Source organism: Chlorocebus sabaeus, chromosome 16 (genome assembly GCF_047675955.1).
Source record: "Chlorocebus sabaeus isolate Y175 chromosome 16, mChlSab1.0.hap1, whole genome shotgun sequence".
NCBI classification, from domain to species: domain Eukaryota; kingdom Metazoa; phylum Chordata; class Mammalia; order Primates; family Cercopithecidae; genus Chlorocebus; species Chlorocebus sabaeus.
The window spans coordinates 67,978,699-67,994,814 of NC_132919.1; the positions used below are offsets into that span (position 1 = coordinate 67,978,699).

General features: G+C 51.0%; 1 protein-coding gene across 5 annotated transcripts in view; it reads left to right on the top strand.

Moving 5' to 3' along the window:
* Positions 1–16,116, top strand: part of MPP3 (MAGUK p55 scaffold protein 3) — a 32,279-nt gene continuing 16,163 nt past the window's right edge. For 3 of the 5 annotated variants that reach the window (XM_008012506.3, XM_008012507.3, XM_073005255.1), the window contains exons 1-10: positions 1,292–1,391; positions 1,578–1,696; positions 1,934–2,011; positions 3,154–3,234; positions 3,473–3,610; positions 5,436–5,517; positions 7,460–7,545; positions 9,303–9,377; positions 12,326–12,522; positions 15,283–15,347. In XM_008012506.3, the coding sequence (XP_008010697.2) occupies positions 1,292–1,391; positions 1,578–1,696; positions 1,934–2,011; positions 3,154–3,234; positions 3,473–3,610; positions 5,436–5,517; positions 7,460–7,545; positions 9,303–9,377; positions 12,326–12,522; positions 15,283–15,347 (1,021 nt within the window). Of the gene's footprint in view, positions 187–468; positions 528–1,291; positions 1,392–1,577; positions 1,697–1,933; positions 2,012–3,153; positions 3,235–3,472; positions 3,611–5,435; positions 5,518–7,459; positions 7,546–9,302; positions 9,378–12,325; positions 12,523–15,282; positions 15,348–16,116 lie in introns of those variants that run through there. The other 2 variants (XM_008012509.3, XM_008012508.3) reach the window with 2 other exon arrangements.

Here is a 16,116-nt window from a genome sequence, read left to right on the forward strand (position 1 = left end):
CAGACGCGGAGGGCGGCCTCTGCTCCTCCCCCGCCTCCTCCCCGCGCCGCGCCTCCTCAGGCTCCGCCACCCCCGCCCTGCGCGGCAGCCGCAGGGAGGGGCCCAGGAAGGCGGAGCCAGCGGCGGCCCAGGCTCGGGGCACCCGCGCGGCTCCCGTTCGCGGAGCACACATCCCGGCGCGACGAGGTAGAAGGCGGCGCGGGCAACGGACGAGGGAGCTGGACGCCGCGGCGGGAGGGGCGGGAGACCGGACCGAGACCCTCCTCTCGTGCTCCCCGGCAGCCTCGCGGCCCACCGAGCCCACCGCGGGGGTCTCAGCCCCGCCCCTCGGCCCCCGCCTCCCTCTTCCCGCGCCCGCCCTGCCGCGCGCCCCCAGCTCCCTGCCGCGCCGCGTCCTCCGGGACCGCCCTCCAAGGTCCCCTGGGGTCGCCGCTTCTGCGCCCAGCGCGCTCCTTGTTCGTCCCACAGGTTCCTTCGGAGAGCGAGCGGGAGTCGGTGCTCGGCCTCCTGCGGGGAGCAGCCCAAGGGTGAGTCCGGCGTGGCTGGGCGGGGCGGGGGCTGGAGGGCCCGGGGCGGTTCTTATGCCTCTTAGTGGCACCGGGGCTCGGCGCCGCTGGCTGGCTCCATGTTTGTGGAATGAATCAATCATGACTCTCCTTCTCCTCTTCCTAACGAGGACTTTTTGAGGTCCACGTGCTGCAGAGCACCTTAGGGGGCCTCCTGAGATAGGGGTCCCCCCCGCATAGTGGAAGCCGGACTCCCATTTCTCCCCCTCCTCTCTGCACTCCAGTCTGGAGACTCCCTTTGGGTTGGGTCTTGGGGGGTCGGGGAGAGGGGGCTTGTAGGCCCAGCCAGGTAGTTGTGGAAGGTGGGTCCCAGCGGGGGCTTGAGCCAGGGCTCTTACAAGGTTATAGTGGAGGGGGTGCGCTGCGGAGGACAGCAGACACTGTCAGGCAGGGTCACTTGGCACCTCCAAGGCCAGCCTGGAAGAGCCCGCTTGAATGTGGATTTTGACCCACAACTTTCTGAACCCTTACACGCCGCTGTTTCTTCATCAATAAAATGGGAACATTCGCAGTCTTTTCTCAGGACTTTGTGCAGACAAAAAATTTATCATAGAAATCACCCCACACAATGCTTGGCACATTGAGAACACTCAGCACATCTTAGCTTTATTTCTTTCGTCTCTGAAAAAAGTGAGCAGAGTTATTTGTTCCCATCTTCTGTGTCCACAGCTTGGTCTCAGAGAACACAGTAGATGTGTAGTCAGTTTGTTGAATAAATATGCTTGATGGAGCTTCAATACCCACCCCCACCCCCTTCTCCCAGAATCTGCAGGGAGAGGTCAGGACGTGACAACACCAGCATGCCAGTGCTGTCGGAGGACTCTGGTAAGTACTCCCCCGGGCTGAAGACAAGAGCCTGCCTGGCAGCCTCCAGGCCCTGGCAGTGAGAGCCTGGGGAGGGAATGTCCTCACTGCAGGACCAAAGTGCTGTTTGAGGCCCCACTCGGGCTCCTTGGGGGCAGGGAGCACCCACTGCGTTTGCTATCCTTTGTTTTTCTCACCCCTCGCCAGGTTTGCATGAAACCCTGGCCCTGCTGACCTCCCAGCTCAGACCTGACTCCAACCACAAGGAGGAGATGGGCTTCCTGAGGGATGTTTTCAGTGAAAAAAGCCTCAGTTACTTAATGAAGGTGAAGTCCCACGTCATCCTGCCTGGAAGGGTGTCTAGAGGTCTTTCTAGCTGTCTGGGGCTGTCTGAGGTCATCCTAGTCATCTCCCTGCCCCAGGAAGGCCTTCACTTGCCCACTGCACAGGACTTTCTCTTACGGTGCCCCATCAGTGGCCCAGTGTGCTGCCCCAGTTGTCCCCACAGCCATGGGTGGGATGTGTGGTGTCCAGGGTGCATCTGAAATACTCTGTCTTTGCAGATTCATGAGAAGCTTCGCTATTATGAAAGGCAAAGTCCAACCCCAGTTCTGCACAGCGCTGTGGCCCTCGCTGAGGACGTAAGCCCCAGGTTTCTCCTTAGAGTGTCTGCCCCACTCCCTACCCTGTAGAGTTCCTTCATCTTGCCTCGTTTGCTTAGTCTGGGGACACCAGGGATGAGGATCCCAAAGGTGAAGAGGTGTTTTCTTCCCTTGTCCTCCTCTTTCTCTTCCTCTCTCTGGGTTCCCCGAAAGGCAGGGAGGAACCGGTGAGCCTTGGACTGGGTTGGGAGACACTGACATCGGGCTGCCCACTATCTGTGTGTTCTTGAGCTATTTCCTCTGCTGTAAACGAGGGCATTGGATTGGCCGAGCAGTTCCCAAACTGCTCTGAAGACGGGTGATTTGAATAGGTCAATTAGACATTGTATCTGTGCTTTCCTGAAGTCAAGGGACCTAGAGTGTGTCCCCGCATACTGGCTCAGGCTTCTCATTTTTTAAAGGAACGCTTCTTAATTTCTTGTGGACCTAGTCCTTTGTGTTGCATGGTTGGGGAAAACCCATTCTGGTTGATTACTAAGATCAGCTCCTGAATAAACTCTCCTAACCCCAGGAGATGGCCTGGGGAGGGATGGGTGCAGCCCATGGGTGCAGAGCCCTGGGCCCTTCTCCACTGTGAAATGTGATTAGGGGCACATTAGGTTGCCTGGTTCCCAGGCTCAGCGCTGCCTGTCCCGCTGGCTCTGTGATGTTAAGTAGGCCACTCAACCTCTCTGAGCTCTCATTTCCTCATTCATAAAATAGCATCTGAGAGCCAGGTAAGCCTAGGTTCAAATCCTAGCTGTGCTGTATATGAGCTCTGTGACTTCGGGCAAGATGTTTAATCTCTTTGAGTCTCAGGATTCTCCTCTGTAAAATGGCAAAGTAACAAGACCCTCTGCATCAAGTTGGTTGCAGGGTTCAGTGAGAAGATCCACATAAAGCGGAAAGCACATAGGGCTTAAAATGGTGGCTCCTTGGAGGATGGCCCCATCGAGCTGCTCCTGACCCCTGGTGTGATGTTCCCGGGATCATCGTCCTGGTGTGGCTGAGGGTCTGCCCCTCAGCCCCTGGGGGCTGCAACTGGGTGGGCCCTTGGGTCTGTGGCCCAAAGAGGAAGGACCCAGCAGATGTGGGGCAGGGGCACCTCTAGCCATCGGTGGCGCCTGTCTCATTCTCTGCAGGTGATGGAGGAGTTGCAGGCCGCCTCCGTGCACAGTGATGAGAAGGAGCTGCTCCAGCTGCTGTCCACCCCGCACCTGAGGGTAGTCGCGCAGAGCCCCTGCCCACCCCTGCCTCTGTGTCTCCTGGGATAGGGGTCGAGGGAGCGCTCCTCGTGAGGCTGAGGAGTGGAGACTTCTGAGGGAGTGATCTTCAGCACTAGCGTCTGGGCAGTTGTCTCTCTGACATGGCGTCTGCCACCCTCCAGACCACCACCCAACCACGGCCTGCTGACCCTGTGAGTGGCGGGCCAGCCCTCCTTTTCTCTCACTTTCCCGGCAGGCTGTGCTCATGGTACATGACACGGTTGCCCAGAAGAATTTTGACCCCGTTCTCCCGCCTCTGCCTGACAATATCGATGAGGATTTTGATGAGGAATCTGTGAAGATCGTCCGCTTGGTGAAGAACAAGGAACCCCTGGTAGGTGCTGCTGCCTGCTTCTCTCTAACCCACTCTTCCCCTGCCTCTCACCCCCACCCAAAACACTGGGACAAGACCCTCCCCGAAGTCTTCAGAGTGAGTGACAGCAGCTTTGCCGGGGCTGCTGCTCGTCCCTGTGGCGCCTCTGTATGCAGGGCACCCCTTCCTCTGGGTGGGTACAGCCCCTCTCAACTGTGGCCAACCCGCTTTGTGCAGTAAATAACCTGCACAATTGTATAGGGTGACCCTGATCATCCTTTAAGCCAGAAATGGACAAACTACAGCCCAAGGGCCAGACCCAGCCCACAGCTTATTTTTTAAAATAAAGCTTTTTTGGAGCACAACCAGGCCCATTCACTTACCGATAGGCTGTGACTGCCTTTATAGTGCGATGGCAGAGTTGAGTCATTGTGACAGAGACTGTGTAGCTGGCCTAAAATATTTACGTGTGGCCTCTTACAGAAAACGTGTGACAATGCCTGCTCTGAAGATTGAGGAAGCACGGGGCATTCCTCTCCCCAGTAGACAGATTGCTATCATTTTGGTCCTGGTTCAGCATTGATTTACTGAGCAAAGGGACAGGGTTGTTTATGAGATGCACGGAAGTGGTGGAAGCCCAGAGAATTGAGATTGGCTCCAGAAGATCCCACAGCTGTCATTCTTTATTTCCAGCTTTCCCCAAATGACCTCCAATGAGCCTCTTCTGCAAGCAGACGAGGATCTCTCCTCTCCCTCTGTTTCCTCACCTGTAAAATGGAGCAGCCATCCGTTGATTTAGCAAACACATTGTGAGCCCTCCTATCCAGGCTCTGTATTGGGTGCTGGCAGTTCAGAGCTGAATAAATGATGGATAGCGATGCTGGAAAGTTCTCAGGTCTGAGGGGCTAGAAGTCCTGGGGTTCTTAGTTGATGGCCTCTCTTTCTAGCAATAATTATTTTATGTACTTCAAATAGATGGCACAGATGATGTTAACAATAAGTGTGCAAATGTGTTTGCAGTTACAGCCACTAATAAGTGGTTAACATATGTTGAGTGCTTACTGTGTACTAAGTGCCTTGCATGGAATCCTTGCAACAACACTGTGAGTTAAATGCTGTCCTACATCTCACAGGAAACAGGCTTGAAGAAGATAAGAGATTTCCTTGCCAAGGCCACATGCTTTCTGTAAATGGCGGAACTGTGTTCACACCCAGGGCTGTCCAGCCCTAGAGCTTAGCTCTTAAGCTTTCTGCTGTCCTGCTGCAGTCCAGCCTCTGTGGTGCAGGAAATCGAGGGCTCGTTAGTGCTTTTCTCATCCTAAGTGTCATCTCTGCTGTGCTTCATGGGCCAAGTCCTGGTCCTGAAGCTCTGGCTGGGGTGCATAATTGGTTTCCCTCAGCAGCAGCAGAAGGCCCGGTAACCTTGTGATTGGGTAGAGGCAGGGTGAGAATTAGCTGGCACGTATCATCCTCATTATTAAATGTCTTTGCAAGTGGTAGGAAGTGTGATATGACAGAGATGTGATGGAGAACGTACTGGATTTGGCATCACAAAAAGCTTTCCCCTTTACCAGCTGGGTGACCTTGAGGATATTTAACTTCTCTGAGCCCCAGTCCCTCATCTAAAATGTTGCAGCGTTATTTTGCCTTGTAAACTGTGAAGTGCAGGGCTGTACTAATGGGAGATGTTGGTTTTGTTTTGTCTTCAGCATTGGGAAGGTCCCCACTGATCTGTCCTCAGGACTGTCAGAGGGAGGGACTGGGGAGGCTGTGCTGGGTCCAGAGAGTAGGGGTCTGAGATTTGGAGCTGCTGCTTAAGAACCTGTCTCTTCTGTCTCGGGTTCAGGGTGCCACCATCCGGCGGGACGAGCACTCAGGGGCTGTCGTGGTGGCCAGGATCATGCGAGGAGGCGCAGCAGACAGGAGCGGTGAGTGGCAGCGTGCAAAGCTGGCCCACCCCTGATCATGGCCATTGTTCCAGAGCCCTCCACCTTTGCTCATAGATCCCCTTACCTCTCTCCTATCAGGCCACCTGTTTGGGATATGCTTTGCTTTCTGGGGTTGTGGCTGGAATTCTCATCTCCTTCCCAAGTCAGTAGAAATTTTAATAGAAAATATAGGCCAGCTGGGCGTGGTGGCTTACACCTGTAATCACAGCACTTTAGGAGGCTGAGGTGGGCGGATCACTTGAGGCCAGGAGTTGGAGACCAGCCTAGCCAACATGGTGAAACCCTATCTCTACTAAACACACAAACCTGGGAGGTGGAGGTTGCAGTGAGCCAAGATCATGCCACTACACTCCAGCCTGGGCAACAGAGTGAGACTCTGTCTCAAAACAAGAAACCGGGTGCTGTGGCTCATACCTATAATCCCAGCATTTTGGGAGGCCAAGGTGGGCAGATCACCTGAGGTCAGGAGTTCGAGACCAGCCTGACCCACATGGAGAAACCCCTGTCTCTACTAAAAATACAAAATTAGCCAGGATTGGTGGCGTATGCCTGTAATCACAGCTACTTGGGAAGGCTGAGGCAGGAGAATCACTTGAACCTGGGAGGTGGAGGTTGTGGTGAGCCGAGATCACACCATTGCACTCCAGCCTGGGCAACAAGAGCAAAACTCTGTCTCAAAAAAAAAAAGAGAAAAAGAAAATATAGGCCATGCACGGTGGCCCACACCTGTAGTCCTAGCTATTCGGGAGGCCCAGGTGGGAAGATTGAGGCCAGGAGTTTCAGGTTGCAGTGGGCTGTGATTACACCACTACACTCTAGCGTGGGTGACGCAGTGAGATTGTCTAAAAAAAAAAATAATAATTATATATACATATATACGTATATATTTTATATATACATGTGTGTATATATATATAAAAAATAGTCATAGAGTACTTTGGGGTGATTGAGAAAAAGCTCATACGTTGGTTTAGTCCAAGGACTGTGACAGTTAAGAATATAGCATGGGCTTGGGGGATTACTAACTGTGGGACAGGGATGACACCCTTCCCCACCACCCCAGGTCTTGTCAAGCCACTATTACAAAGCGAGTGTTTGTGCCCCAGATTCATTTGGGTAGAAAGGTTGAGAATCACCGGTGTGTGGAAGAGCTACTAAGCTGGGAGACAAACCTCCTGATATAGGGGGATGTTACCCCCAAAGTCTGGGGTTCACCGTTGCAGAGAATCCTAGACCAGCACTTTGCAAACATTAAGGAGTACACGAATTCCCTGAGCATCTTGTTAAAATGCAGACTGATTCAGCAGGTCTGAGCTAGGCTGAAGATTCTGCACTTTTAACCTGCCTCCAGGTGATGCTGATGCAGCCAGGCCAGTGTCCACTTAGAGTAGCCAATAGGGCCCTAATATGCCGAGACATTTGTCGTTCAGGCAGAGGCTCATATTGTGTTTACAGTCTTAATGATGTCTTCACTGGCGCTTTTGTCTTTCCTTGTTAAGACTGAAGGACGCCATTCTAGGAGTATATCTGTAAACCTAGGAAGGTGAAGAGTTAATGATAAGTTTAAAGAAGCAGAGGTTATAGCAAAAAGAACACAGGCTTTCTACATCAGAATAACTGTGTTTGAATACTGGCTTCATTATTTCTTAGCAATGTGGCCTTATGCAAGCTGCTTAATCTTCCTGGGTCTCAGGGGCCAATTTGTAAAATGGAGATTTTACTGGGTGATTTGAGCCGTCCATGCCAAGTGAGGTGCCCAGCACTCAGGGGCTTAGTTCGCCCGAGTCCCACCCATCAACTTTAAACCTCGAGTTGGCCCTGCAGTGGGCTCCTCAGGCAGGCCCCTGTGGTGCTTGGAGCTCTGAGTGATTGGTGCTCAGGCTCTCCTCCTGTGCTGATGGTCAGTCCCTTTGTCTCCTAGGCCTGGTCCACGTTGGAGACGAGCTCCGAGAAGTGAACGGGATCGCAGTCCTGCACAAGCGGCCCGACGAGATCAGCCAGATTCTGGTCCGTGCTACATGCCTGCTAGGGATGTGCTGGGTCTTCAGACACCCAGAGCAGGGCGCTTTCCGGAGCCAAGGCAGATTCTGGCTTAGCCTTGCTGTTGTCCTGAGGAGGTGGCAGGCAAAGTGGCCTATGGTGTGCCCCTAACGGTGTGCTTGGGGTATGGGGTGGCGGCAGGAGGAGGGGAACTTCCCTTCATCTGCCTCTCTTAGACCCTCTTCTCAGCACAGCCTTCCTTCCTTCCCCTGGCTCCCTTTTACAAGGTCCCTCCTGGGTCCTGGGTCCTGGGTATGAATCCTGGCTCTGCCTCCTTCCAACTGTGCAACCTTGGACAAGCCATCAGATCATCTGAGTTTCCATTTCCTTTCCTTTAACGTTGGGATAGGGATTCTTTCTCAGCCAATGTGTGGTTATCATTGGGATGCCAACATCTGGAAAAGGGTAAAGCCCTTCAGAAGTATAAGGGGATTTCAAGGTACTAAATGCTTGGCTGAAAACCTCCATGGTCCATTCTGGGGAGTTGAAGTCAAAACTGAAATTGTGAAAAACCAAACAATCATAGCTTGGTCCCCTTTATCCTCAGGATTCCTCCCCCAACCTGATACTCTTTGCTAACTTCTGATAGTTTTGGGGGCAGAAACAGGATAAGATCGGAAGAGAGGAGGCCCACTGTTTAAAGCCCTCTCTGGGCTGGGCCCAGTGGCTCACACCTGTAATCCCAGCACTTTGGGAGGCTGAGGCAGGTGGATCACCTGAGGTCAGGAGTTCGAGACCAGCCTGGGCAACATGGTGAAACACCATCTCTACTAAAAATACAAAAAATTAGCTGGGCATGGTTGTGGGCCCCTGTAATCCCAGGTGCTTGGGAGGCTGAGGCAGGAGAATAGCTTGAATCTGGGAGGCAGAGGTTGCAAGCAGTCGAGAGCATGCCAGTGCACTCCAGTCTGGGCAATGAGAGCAAAACTCTATCTCAAAAAACAAAACAAAACAAAACCCCAACAAAATAAAGCCCCCTCTGTAGAGGATGCAGATTGCAGGCAGGCCCTTCAGTCCTTTTGCCCAAGCTTGCTTTTTTGTGGCTTTGGGTGCCAACTTCCTTGTGCTGCAGAGCAAGGGTGTGGGCTGTCTGGGTAGTGGAGAGGCCAGGAGGTGGTCTGTTGGGCCCTGCTGTCCTGGTCCGACAGCATTCTTCCTTGTTGGGCCCCTGGCATTGGGCTGCAGGGTCTCTGTAGATGAGGGTGAAGGGAGCTCCTGGAAAGCTGGGCATGACCTGAGACTGGGGAGATGGAAGCAAAGAGGGAAGTATTAATCAGAGACCAGCCCCAAATCAGTCAGGTAAGAGGCAAAGGAAGCTGAAATGGGTTGTTCAAATGACCCAAGAGGAAAGCAAGGAAGGGAGCCCTCTGGGGCCCTAGCGGTCAGCAGGGATGGAGGATTGGAATTCAACACGTAGTCCTTGGGTTCTCATGGAAAGTCTTTCGTCCCTTTGTCTTTTGAAAATACAGTTACCAATCCTCCACTGCTAAATTTGAACTGGCTTTAAAATAATAAAAATACAAAAAAATACAAAAAGGTACAGTTACTTGGTTACTGAGTTTTGCTTTAGTTCATTCAACCAGTGCACCATCCTAGAAGGGTGGGCCTTGGGAGGCTGCAAGTCTGACTTTCTGAACATCAGTTTTTAGGCCTGAGAAGTAGGAGTTGAGCTCTTGGAGGGTTAGACCTGGTAGGCGAGAAGCTTCTGTTCTCTCTCGTTTCAGGCCCAGTCCCAGGGATCCATCACCCTAAAAATCATCCCAGCCACCCAGGAGGAAGATCGCTTAAAGGAGAGCAAGGTATGGGGAGGTGGGCCTGCGGTGCCCTCTCTCAGCTTGAGAGATGCAGCTCGCTGGCTGGGGGCTGGATCTAGTCCAGCCTCTTGAAACAGTCATTCGGGAACAGATCATAGATCTGGTCCTAGTAATCTGTGCCCATTGAAGGACTTTAATTCTGTCACAAAGTGATTCATTTGTTTGTACCCTGCCTCTTTCTAAACAGGATTTGACGTGCTTACTAATAATAAAAGACGAGGTTATTTTAATTGAAATAGAAACTCAGGGCCATGAAGAGGAGGAAAAGGTACCAAGTGTGCTGAATTCTGAACCAATTAAGTAACTGCCATTTGTGTAATTGTTGCTGAGCCTGCCTTATTTGGTCACCTCCTCTGTGCCAGGCACTCTGCCAGATGCTGGAGACAGGGACTCTTGGTAGCTTCAAGGGTTCCTGGTGCAGAAGGGCAGCAAATCTTTCCTTGCTATGTAATAAGTGCTTTGTCAAGATTCTGTACAAAGAGTTACAGTCACCCTTGAGGGTGTCAGAGTGGGGGTGTTGGAACTGAGGCCTGAAGAAGGTAAAGAAGAGTAGGACCTTGGCAGGGTCTGCCCATACAGAGGCTCCCTGGCATTCTGGAGAGGAGCACGTTAAGGGCGATGTGGTGGGGCTTTGTGGGGAGGATGGTGGTGGGTTTTGCTGGGGAGGTGGGTTAAGCCTATGTTCTGAATGGCCTCGATGCCTTGTTAAGGGTTTTGGCATAATCCTTGCTTAGTTTGGGGCCTCTTAGAAGCTGCCCCTGAGACAAGGATTTTAATACAAATGGTTTATTTGGGAAGTGACCCCAGGAAACACCAGTACAGGACTGGGAAAGGGAAGACAGCTGATCTGACCAAGGGTGTGTTATCAAGCAGATTACCACTATGGGCAGCTGGAGCTTAGTCCTGCTGGGAACTTGGGGAACTACTTCCTCCCCTGTGGAACACATGCCTCTATCATCCCACCCAGGGGCCCTGGGAGCTGGGCGATCTGTACACCAACTCCTGCCAGGCTGCACCTGGGGGATTAATTCCTAGCAACTTCTGCCTGCTGGATTAGAGAAGAGCAGGCTCCAGTGGCCAGAGAAAGTAAGTCCCTAGGCAAAGAGATGCAGGTGCTGGCAGCTGGAAGTCAGCCCAGGCTGCACTGAATGGTCCAGCCCTGGGGCATATGGGAAGGCATCCCACAGCCCAAGAGAGATAGTCCCATAGATTCTAATAAGCTCTTAAAGGTGTTTTTTGTTTGTTTGTTTGTTTGTTTGTTTTTGGTGTGTGTGTGTGTGTGTGTGTGTTTTAAGGATGGGAGTGGTACAGTTATATTTGTGTTTTAGAAAGCTCCCTGAGGCAGCCACGGGGAGAGGGTGGCGTGGGTAGAGGTAGAGGTTGGAGGCAGGGAGGCCTGGTAGAAGGCTCTTGTAAAAGCCCAGGTGAGACATTATTAAGACCTGAACTGTGAGATGATGGTTGATGAGATAGAGAGGAGGGCATCACTTTGATTTCACAGTACATTTGGATCTGAGTTTCCTGGCAGCCAAGGCAAGAAGGATAGCATAATGAATTACATACTGTTGAGCAGAGAATGGAAGGAAGCATGCCAATTTTTCAAGATTGATTCCCATACCTGCCTGTCAGTACTTAATGCATGAAAGAAGAGATGTTACAGCATGGGGCACAGAGGGGATGTCCATCGATACTTTGAAGAATGTGGATTTGTAATGGACTATGTCTTCAATGACAGTTTTTTGCAGCAAGTGAAGAAATAATCTTTATATAGCTGTTTCTTATTTGTGCTCTTTGGTTAAATCCCAGGGCATAATATTTCCTGTTACCTGGTGGAAAGTGATTCTTTTTAGGGCAAGCAAATGTGGTCCCCATATACAACTTTGAGGGTTCTGACTTGAGGAACCCTCTTTGAGGAAGAGAACTTGGTTTTCCTAAAGGACAAAATGAGTAGCCTGTCCCCCAGCCCATCCTTCTTGAATATTTCTTCTTGATCCAGATGCTTGATTTGGGCTGGCCACTTAAGATTACACTCTTCTGAGTGCTTAGGACCCTGGTAACATCTGTGGCTGGTTAAGGGTATCTGTCCCCACAACATATGCCAGAAAGTTCTTACTGTTGTCCAATGGACTCTTTTCTGGTTGGCATATAAAGGAATACAGTCTGTATCTGTCTGAGGAAGACCCCTGATTGCTTTTTTTTTTCTTCTGTTTGCCACTGAAGTGATTGGGCCCTAATGGTCTGAAAATAGAAATAAATAAAATTAATCCATGCCACCAAATTATAGAAGAGAACAAGGAAGTGTGAAAAATGCTGTGTACTCACACCATCTTCTCCAAAGAGGGTGACTCTAGAGTAGAGGGGGGAATTGGGGCTTGGCCGAGTCTATGGCAGATGAGGCAGGATTGAGCTGTAAGAGGTGTGGGTGTCAATTACCCACTGAAAAGTGATGGTGAGGAGTCAGTAACAGTAGTTTTGTTGATATTTGTGTTCTTACCCAAACATCTAGATTACTTATATAACAGATGGCTGCTGCCTTCCGTCAGCTCAGTTGGCGTGTCAAAAATAACACTTGAGTTAGAAATTGTGCTTGCCTTTACTTTTTGTTCCCAGGATTTGTTGTTGCTGTGTGTATGCTAAGAGGCTGTTACGAGGACAGCTGGTCAAGTAAATAAGGAAATATTTAGGTGAGAAAGATATTCAGTCATGGGGTCTATTAATTTTCTGATTCTTGATGGAATTCCTGACTATAGTATCCCAAATGGTTGAAGAACAGTTAAGAACGTATGTGCAGTGTTTCCAAGTAGCTTTCTATTCGAAAGGCTGCTTGGCCCTCCTAAGTGTGGGTGGTCATTGTCATGTGGCCTTTGATGTGGCAATGACCTGTCTGTGCCCACGTGGGGAAGGGCCGCCTCACCAGAGCCCTCCTTGTGCAGGTGTTCATGCGCGCCCTCTTCCACTACAACCCTCGCGAGGACCGGGCCATCCCTTGTCAGGAGGCGGGCCTGCCCTTCCAGCGCAGGCAGGTCCTGGAAGTGGTGAGCCAGGACGACCCCACGTGGTGGCAGGCCAAGCGAGTCGGGGACACCAACCTTCGAGCCGGCCTCATCCCCTCCAAGCGGTTCCAGGAGAGGTGGGTCTGGGGTATGTCGTGAAGGGCTGGTTCCAGAGTGGCAGAGGTGCAGGTACATGACCGGCCCCCAAGTCTCTGTGTCCTCACAGCCAGAGGGGCCTGCTGAGCGTTGTTTCCCCAAGGTAAGTACCAGTTGCACTTGTGTTTGGTCTTTTCCCATAACTAGTGGTGATGGCTATTTGAGATTTAAAGGAATCTATTGTGTGTGTGTGTGTGTGTATAAATATACACACACACACACAAAATACGTGTATATACACAAATATACACACACACACTTTTTTTTTTTTTTTTTTTGGAGACAGAGTCTCACTCTGTCACCCAGGCTGGAGTGCCGTGGCGAATCTTAGCTCACTGCAACCTCCACCTGCCGGGTTCAAGCGATTCTCCTGCCTCAGTCTCCTGAGTAGCTGAGATTACAGGCGTGCACCACCATGCCTGGCTAATTTTGTATTTTTAGTAGAGACAGGGTTTTGCCATGTTGGCCAGGCTGGTCTCAAACTCCTGGCCTCAAGTGATCCACCTGTCTTGACCTGCCAAAGTGCTGGAATTACAGGCATGAACCACTGGGCCCAGCCTAAGTTAATGTATATTTTATAATGCATGCTTAGAGAATGCTGAGAAATAAAATATAAAAATACAGAAGAGAGGCTGGGCATGGTGGTGGCTCACGCCTGTAACCCCAGCACTTTGGGAAGCCGAGGCAGAAGGTTCCCTTGGGCCCAGGAGTTCGAGACCAGCCTAGGCAACATGGTAAGACCTTGTCTCTCTCTAAACAAAAAATAAAAACTTAACTGGGCATGGTGGCACACACCTGTAGTCCCGGCTCCTTGGGAGGCTGGGGTAGGAGCATCGCTTGAGCCCAAGAAGGTCAAGGCTGCAGTGAGCTGTTTACCACACCACTGCACTCCAGCCTGAGTAACAGGGTGAGACCCTGACTCAAAAAAAAAAAAAAAAAAATACAGAAGAGGAAGACTATGAAAGAAAATTCCCCACGTCTCACCCCTATCTAAACAGCAGTTTATTTCCTTACTGTGCTTTTTATGTGAGTGTTGCATACAGAATTTGGGGTCCTGCCTTTTTTTTTTTTTTCTTTTTAACATTTTTGGCATGAGTATTTTCCATATTATAGCATCGTTTTTGTGGTGTGATTTTAGTGGCTATATACTAACTCATCAGGAGCTGTGCCATTCATTCCTAGGCGGCAGGTACTTAGGATGAATTGAGCTGGCCTTGTGCTGAGCATCTTGCAGGCTGCTGTGAACCTGGGGTTTCTGCCCTGGAGGAGCTTATAGTTCAGTGGAAAAGTCAGACACTCTTCAAACAAACAGTTTATGTAAATGTGATGGGTGCAAGGGAGGAGGACATGGTGCTCTGTGAGTTCATATTAGGAGGCTGCATCCTCATCCAGGAATGCAGGGAAGGCTTCTCGGAGGAACTAGCTAAGTGATTTCACTGCTTTCCTGTGGCTGCACTTTTATTAGGTTGTTCCCAATTCTTCACTGTTAAAAGGCTTCAGTATACTTACCTTGCACATAGACTGTTCCTCATATTTCAGATTATTTCTTTAGACTTCCAAGAAGTTCAGTCTTGGTTCAGAGGGTGGTAGTTGTGACTTCCTCTGTGGGTTGTAGCCCTCACATCTTTTGGTGTGTGGACGGTGGTAAGGACAGAACCTCAGGGTTCACCCATTTCAGTGGCCCCCTGGCCGGGGGCTTCAGCATCACCTGGGAACTTGTTAGAAATGCAAATCCGTGGGTCCCACCCAGAAACTCCACATTCTAACAAATGTTCCAGCTGATTCTGAGGTGCCGAAGTCTGAGAACGAAGCTCTGTCCCCTTGGGAACCCCAGACCCATCTCCATTTTAGAGTTGACAGGTCTTGGCAACATCTTACCAGAGGATGTGGGGGAGGGCTCTTCAGCTGCATTTTTTTTTTTTTTTTTTTTTTTTTTTTTTTGAGACATAGTTTCACTCTATCCCCTTGGCTGGAGTGCAGTGGTGCGATCTCAGGTCACTGCAACCTCCGCCTCCCGGGTTCAAGTGATTCTCCTGCCTCAGCCTCCCGAGGAGCTGGGATTACAGACGTGCACCATCATGCCAAGCTACTTTTTGTATTTTTTCACCATGTTGGCCAGGCTGGTCTTGAACTCCTGACCTCAAGTGATCCTGCCACCTCGGCTTCCCAAAGTGCTGGGATTACAGGTGTGAGCCGCCATACCCAACCCTTCGGCTGCATTTCAATGTGGGAATCTGGACACCTCTGAGAGCCTCACCTCTCCACTGACAGCCACATTGGACAGTCTGCCCGGGCTGAGCCTTCCACTGAGGGGAGGGTGTGAAATTAGGGTCACTTCTGTCCTCAGCCTCTCTTGGGAGTCATTCTGCTATTTCCCAGCTCCCTCAGAGATGGGGAGGCTGGAGAGTAGAGAAGGGGCCGCCTCTCCTTGGAAATTGGCCATAGGGGAGTAATGACCAGCTGAGGATCGTACACTGGGCTGGATCCCTGTGTGGCCATCTTGAGCTGGATGAGCTATTTCTGGACTTAGAGACTCAGTTTCTTCCTCCTGACGAACCAGTGAGCCCTGTGAAAGTGTTCCCTTCGTTGGAACTTAGTGCGAAGCAGGAGGCCCTCAGAGTGTCCAGTGTGTGCCCACCTGTGGGATCCAGGCCTTGGTTTCCCAAGTTTTCCAGAAAGTTCCTTTCAAATGATTCTCTGGCCCAGCTCACGGGCCCACCCATTCCCTTGTGTCCCTGCAGACGACTAAGCTACCGGAGAGCCGCGGGCACCCTGCCGAGCCCCCAGAGCCTCAAGAAGCCCCCCTGTGAGTAGATTGTCAGGGATGGCACTCCGGGGAGGGCCCGGGGTTAGGATGAGGAAGGATTCAGGCTGGGAAGAAGCAGGCAGTGGGCTGGAGGGGGCATCAGGGGTCTTGTCTGAGCTCATGGACTCCAGAGGAAGGAGGGGGTGGGAAGTAGGAGGTGGCTGGAGTCACTGGAGAGGAGCTTGTATATTTGGAGTCCATAGATGATGCTGGAGGATATATTAACAACTTTCCCAAACTGATGTGCAGACGTGTGTGTGTGTGTTCACGCGCGTATGCATGTGCGTGTGAGGATCTACAGCTTTCGTTAGATTCCCAAGGGCTCTCTGACCCTGAAAATGGAAGAAGCAGTGGCGTTGGAAGGGAATGGAGAAGGCCGTGTGTGACCCGGTGCCTCTAGTAGGGCTGCCAGACTGCCAGACTGGGCAAATACAAATAAAGGATGCCCAGTTGAAGCTTGAATTTCAGATAGATGACAGATTGATTTATAGCATAAGTATGTTTTTATTTAGTTTTTATTATAGTAGAAGTATGTCCTGTGCAATATTTGGGACATACTTACACTGAGAAGTTACTTCTTGTTTATTTGAAATTCAAGTTTGAGTGGGTGTCCTGCGCTTTATCTGGCAACTCTACACCGTGTAGCCCTTTACACTTTAGAAAACACGTCCACCTACTTCTTGGAACGCTATGAAGTCAGTAGAGTCAGGTATCTTTTCTAAGCTGGGAATATGTAGGGTCACAAGGTGAAGCGAGCAGAGGTGGGGTC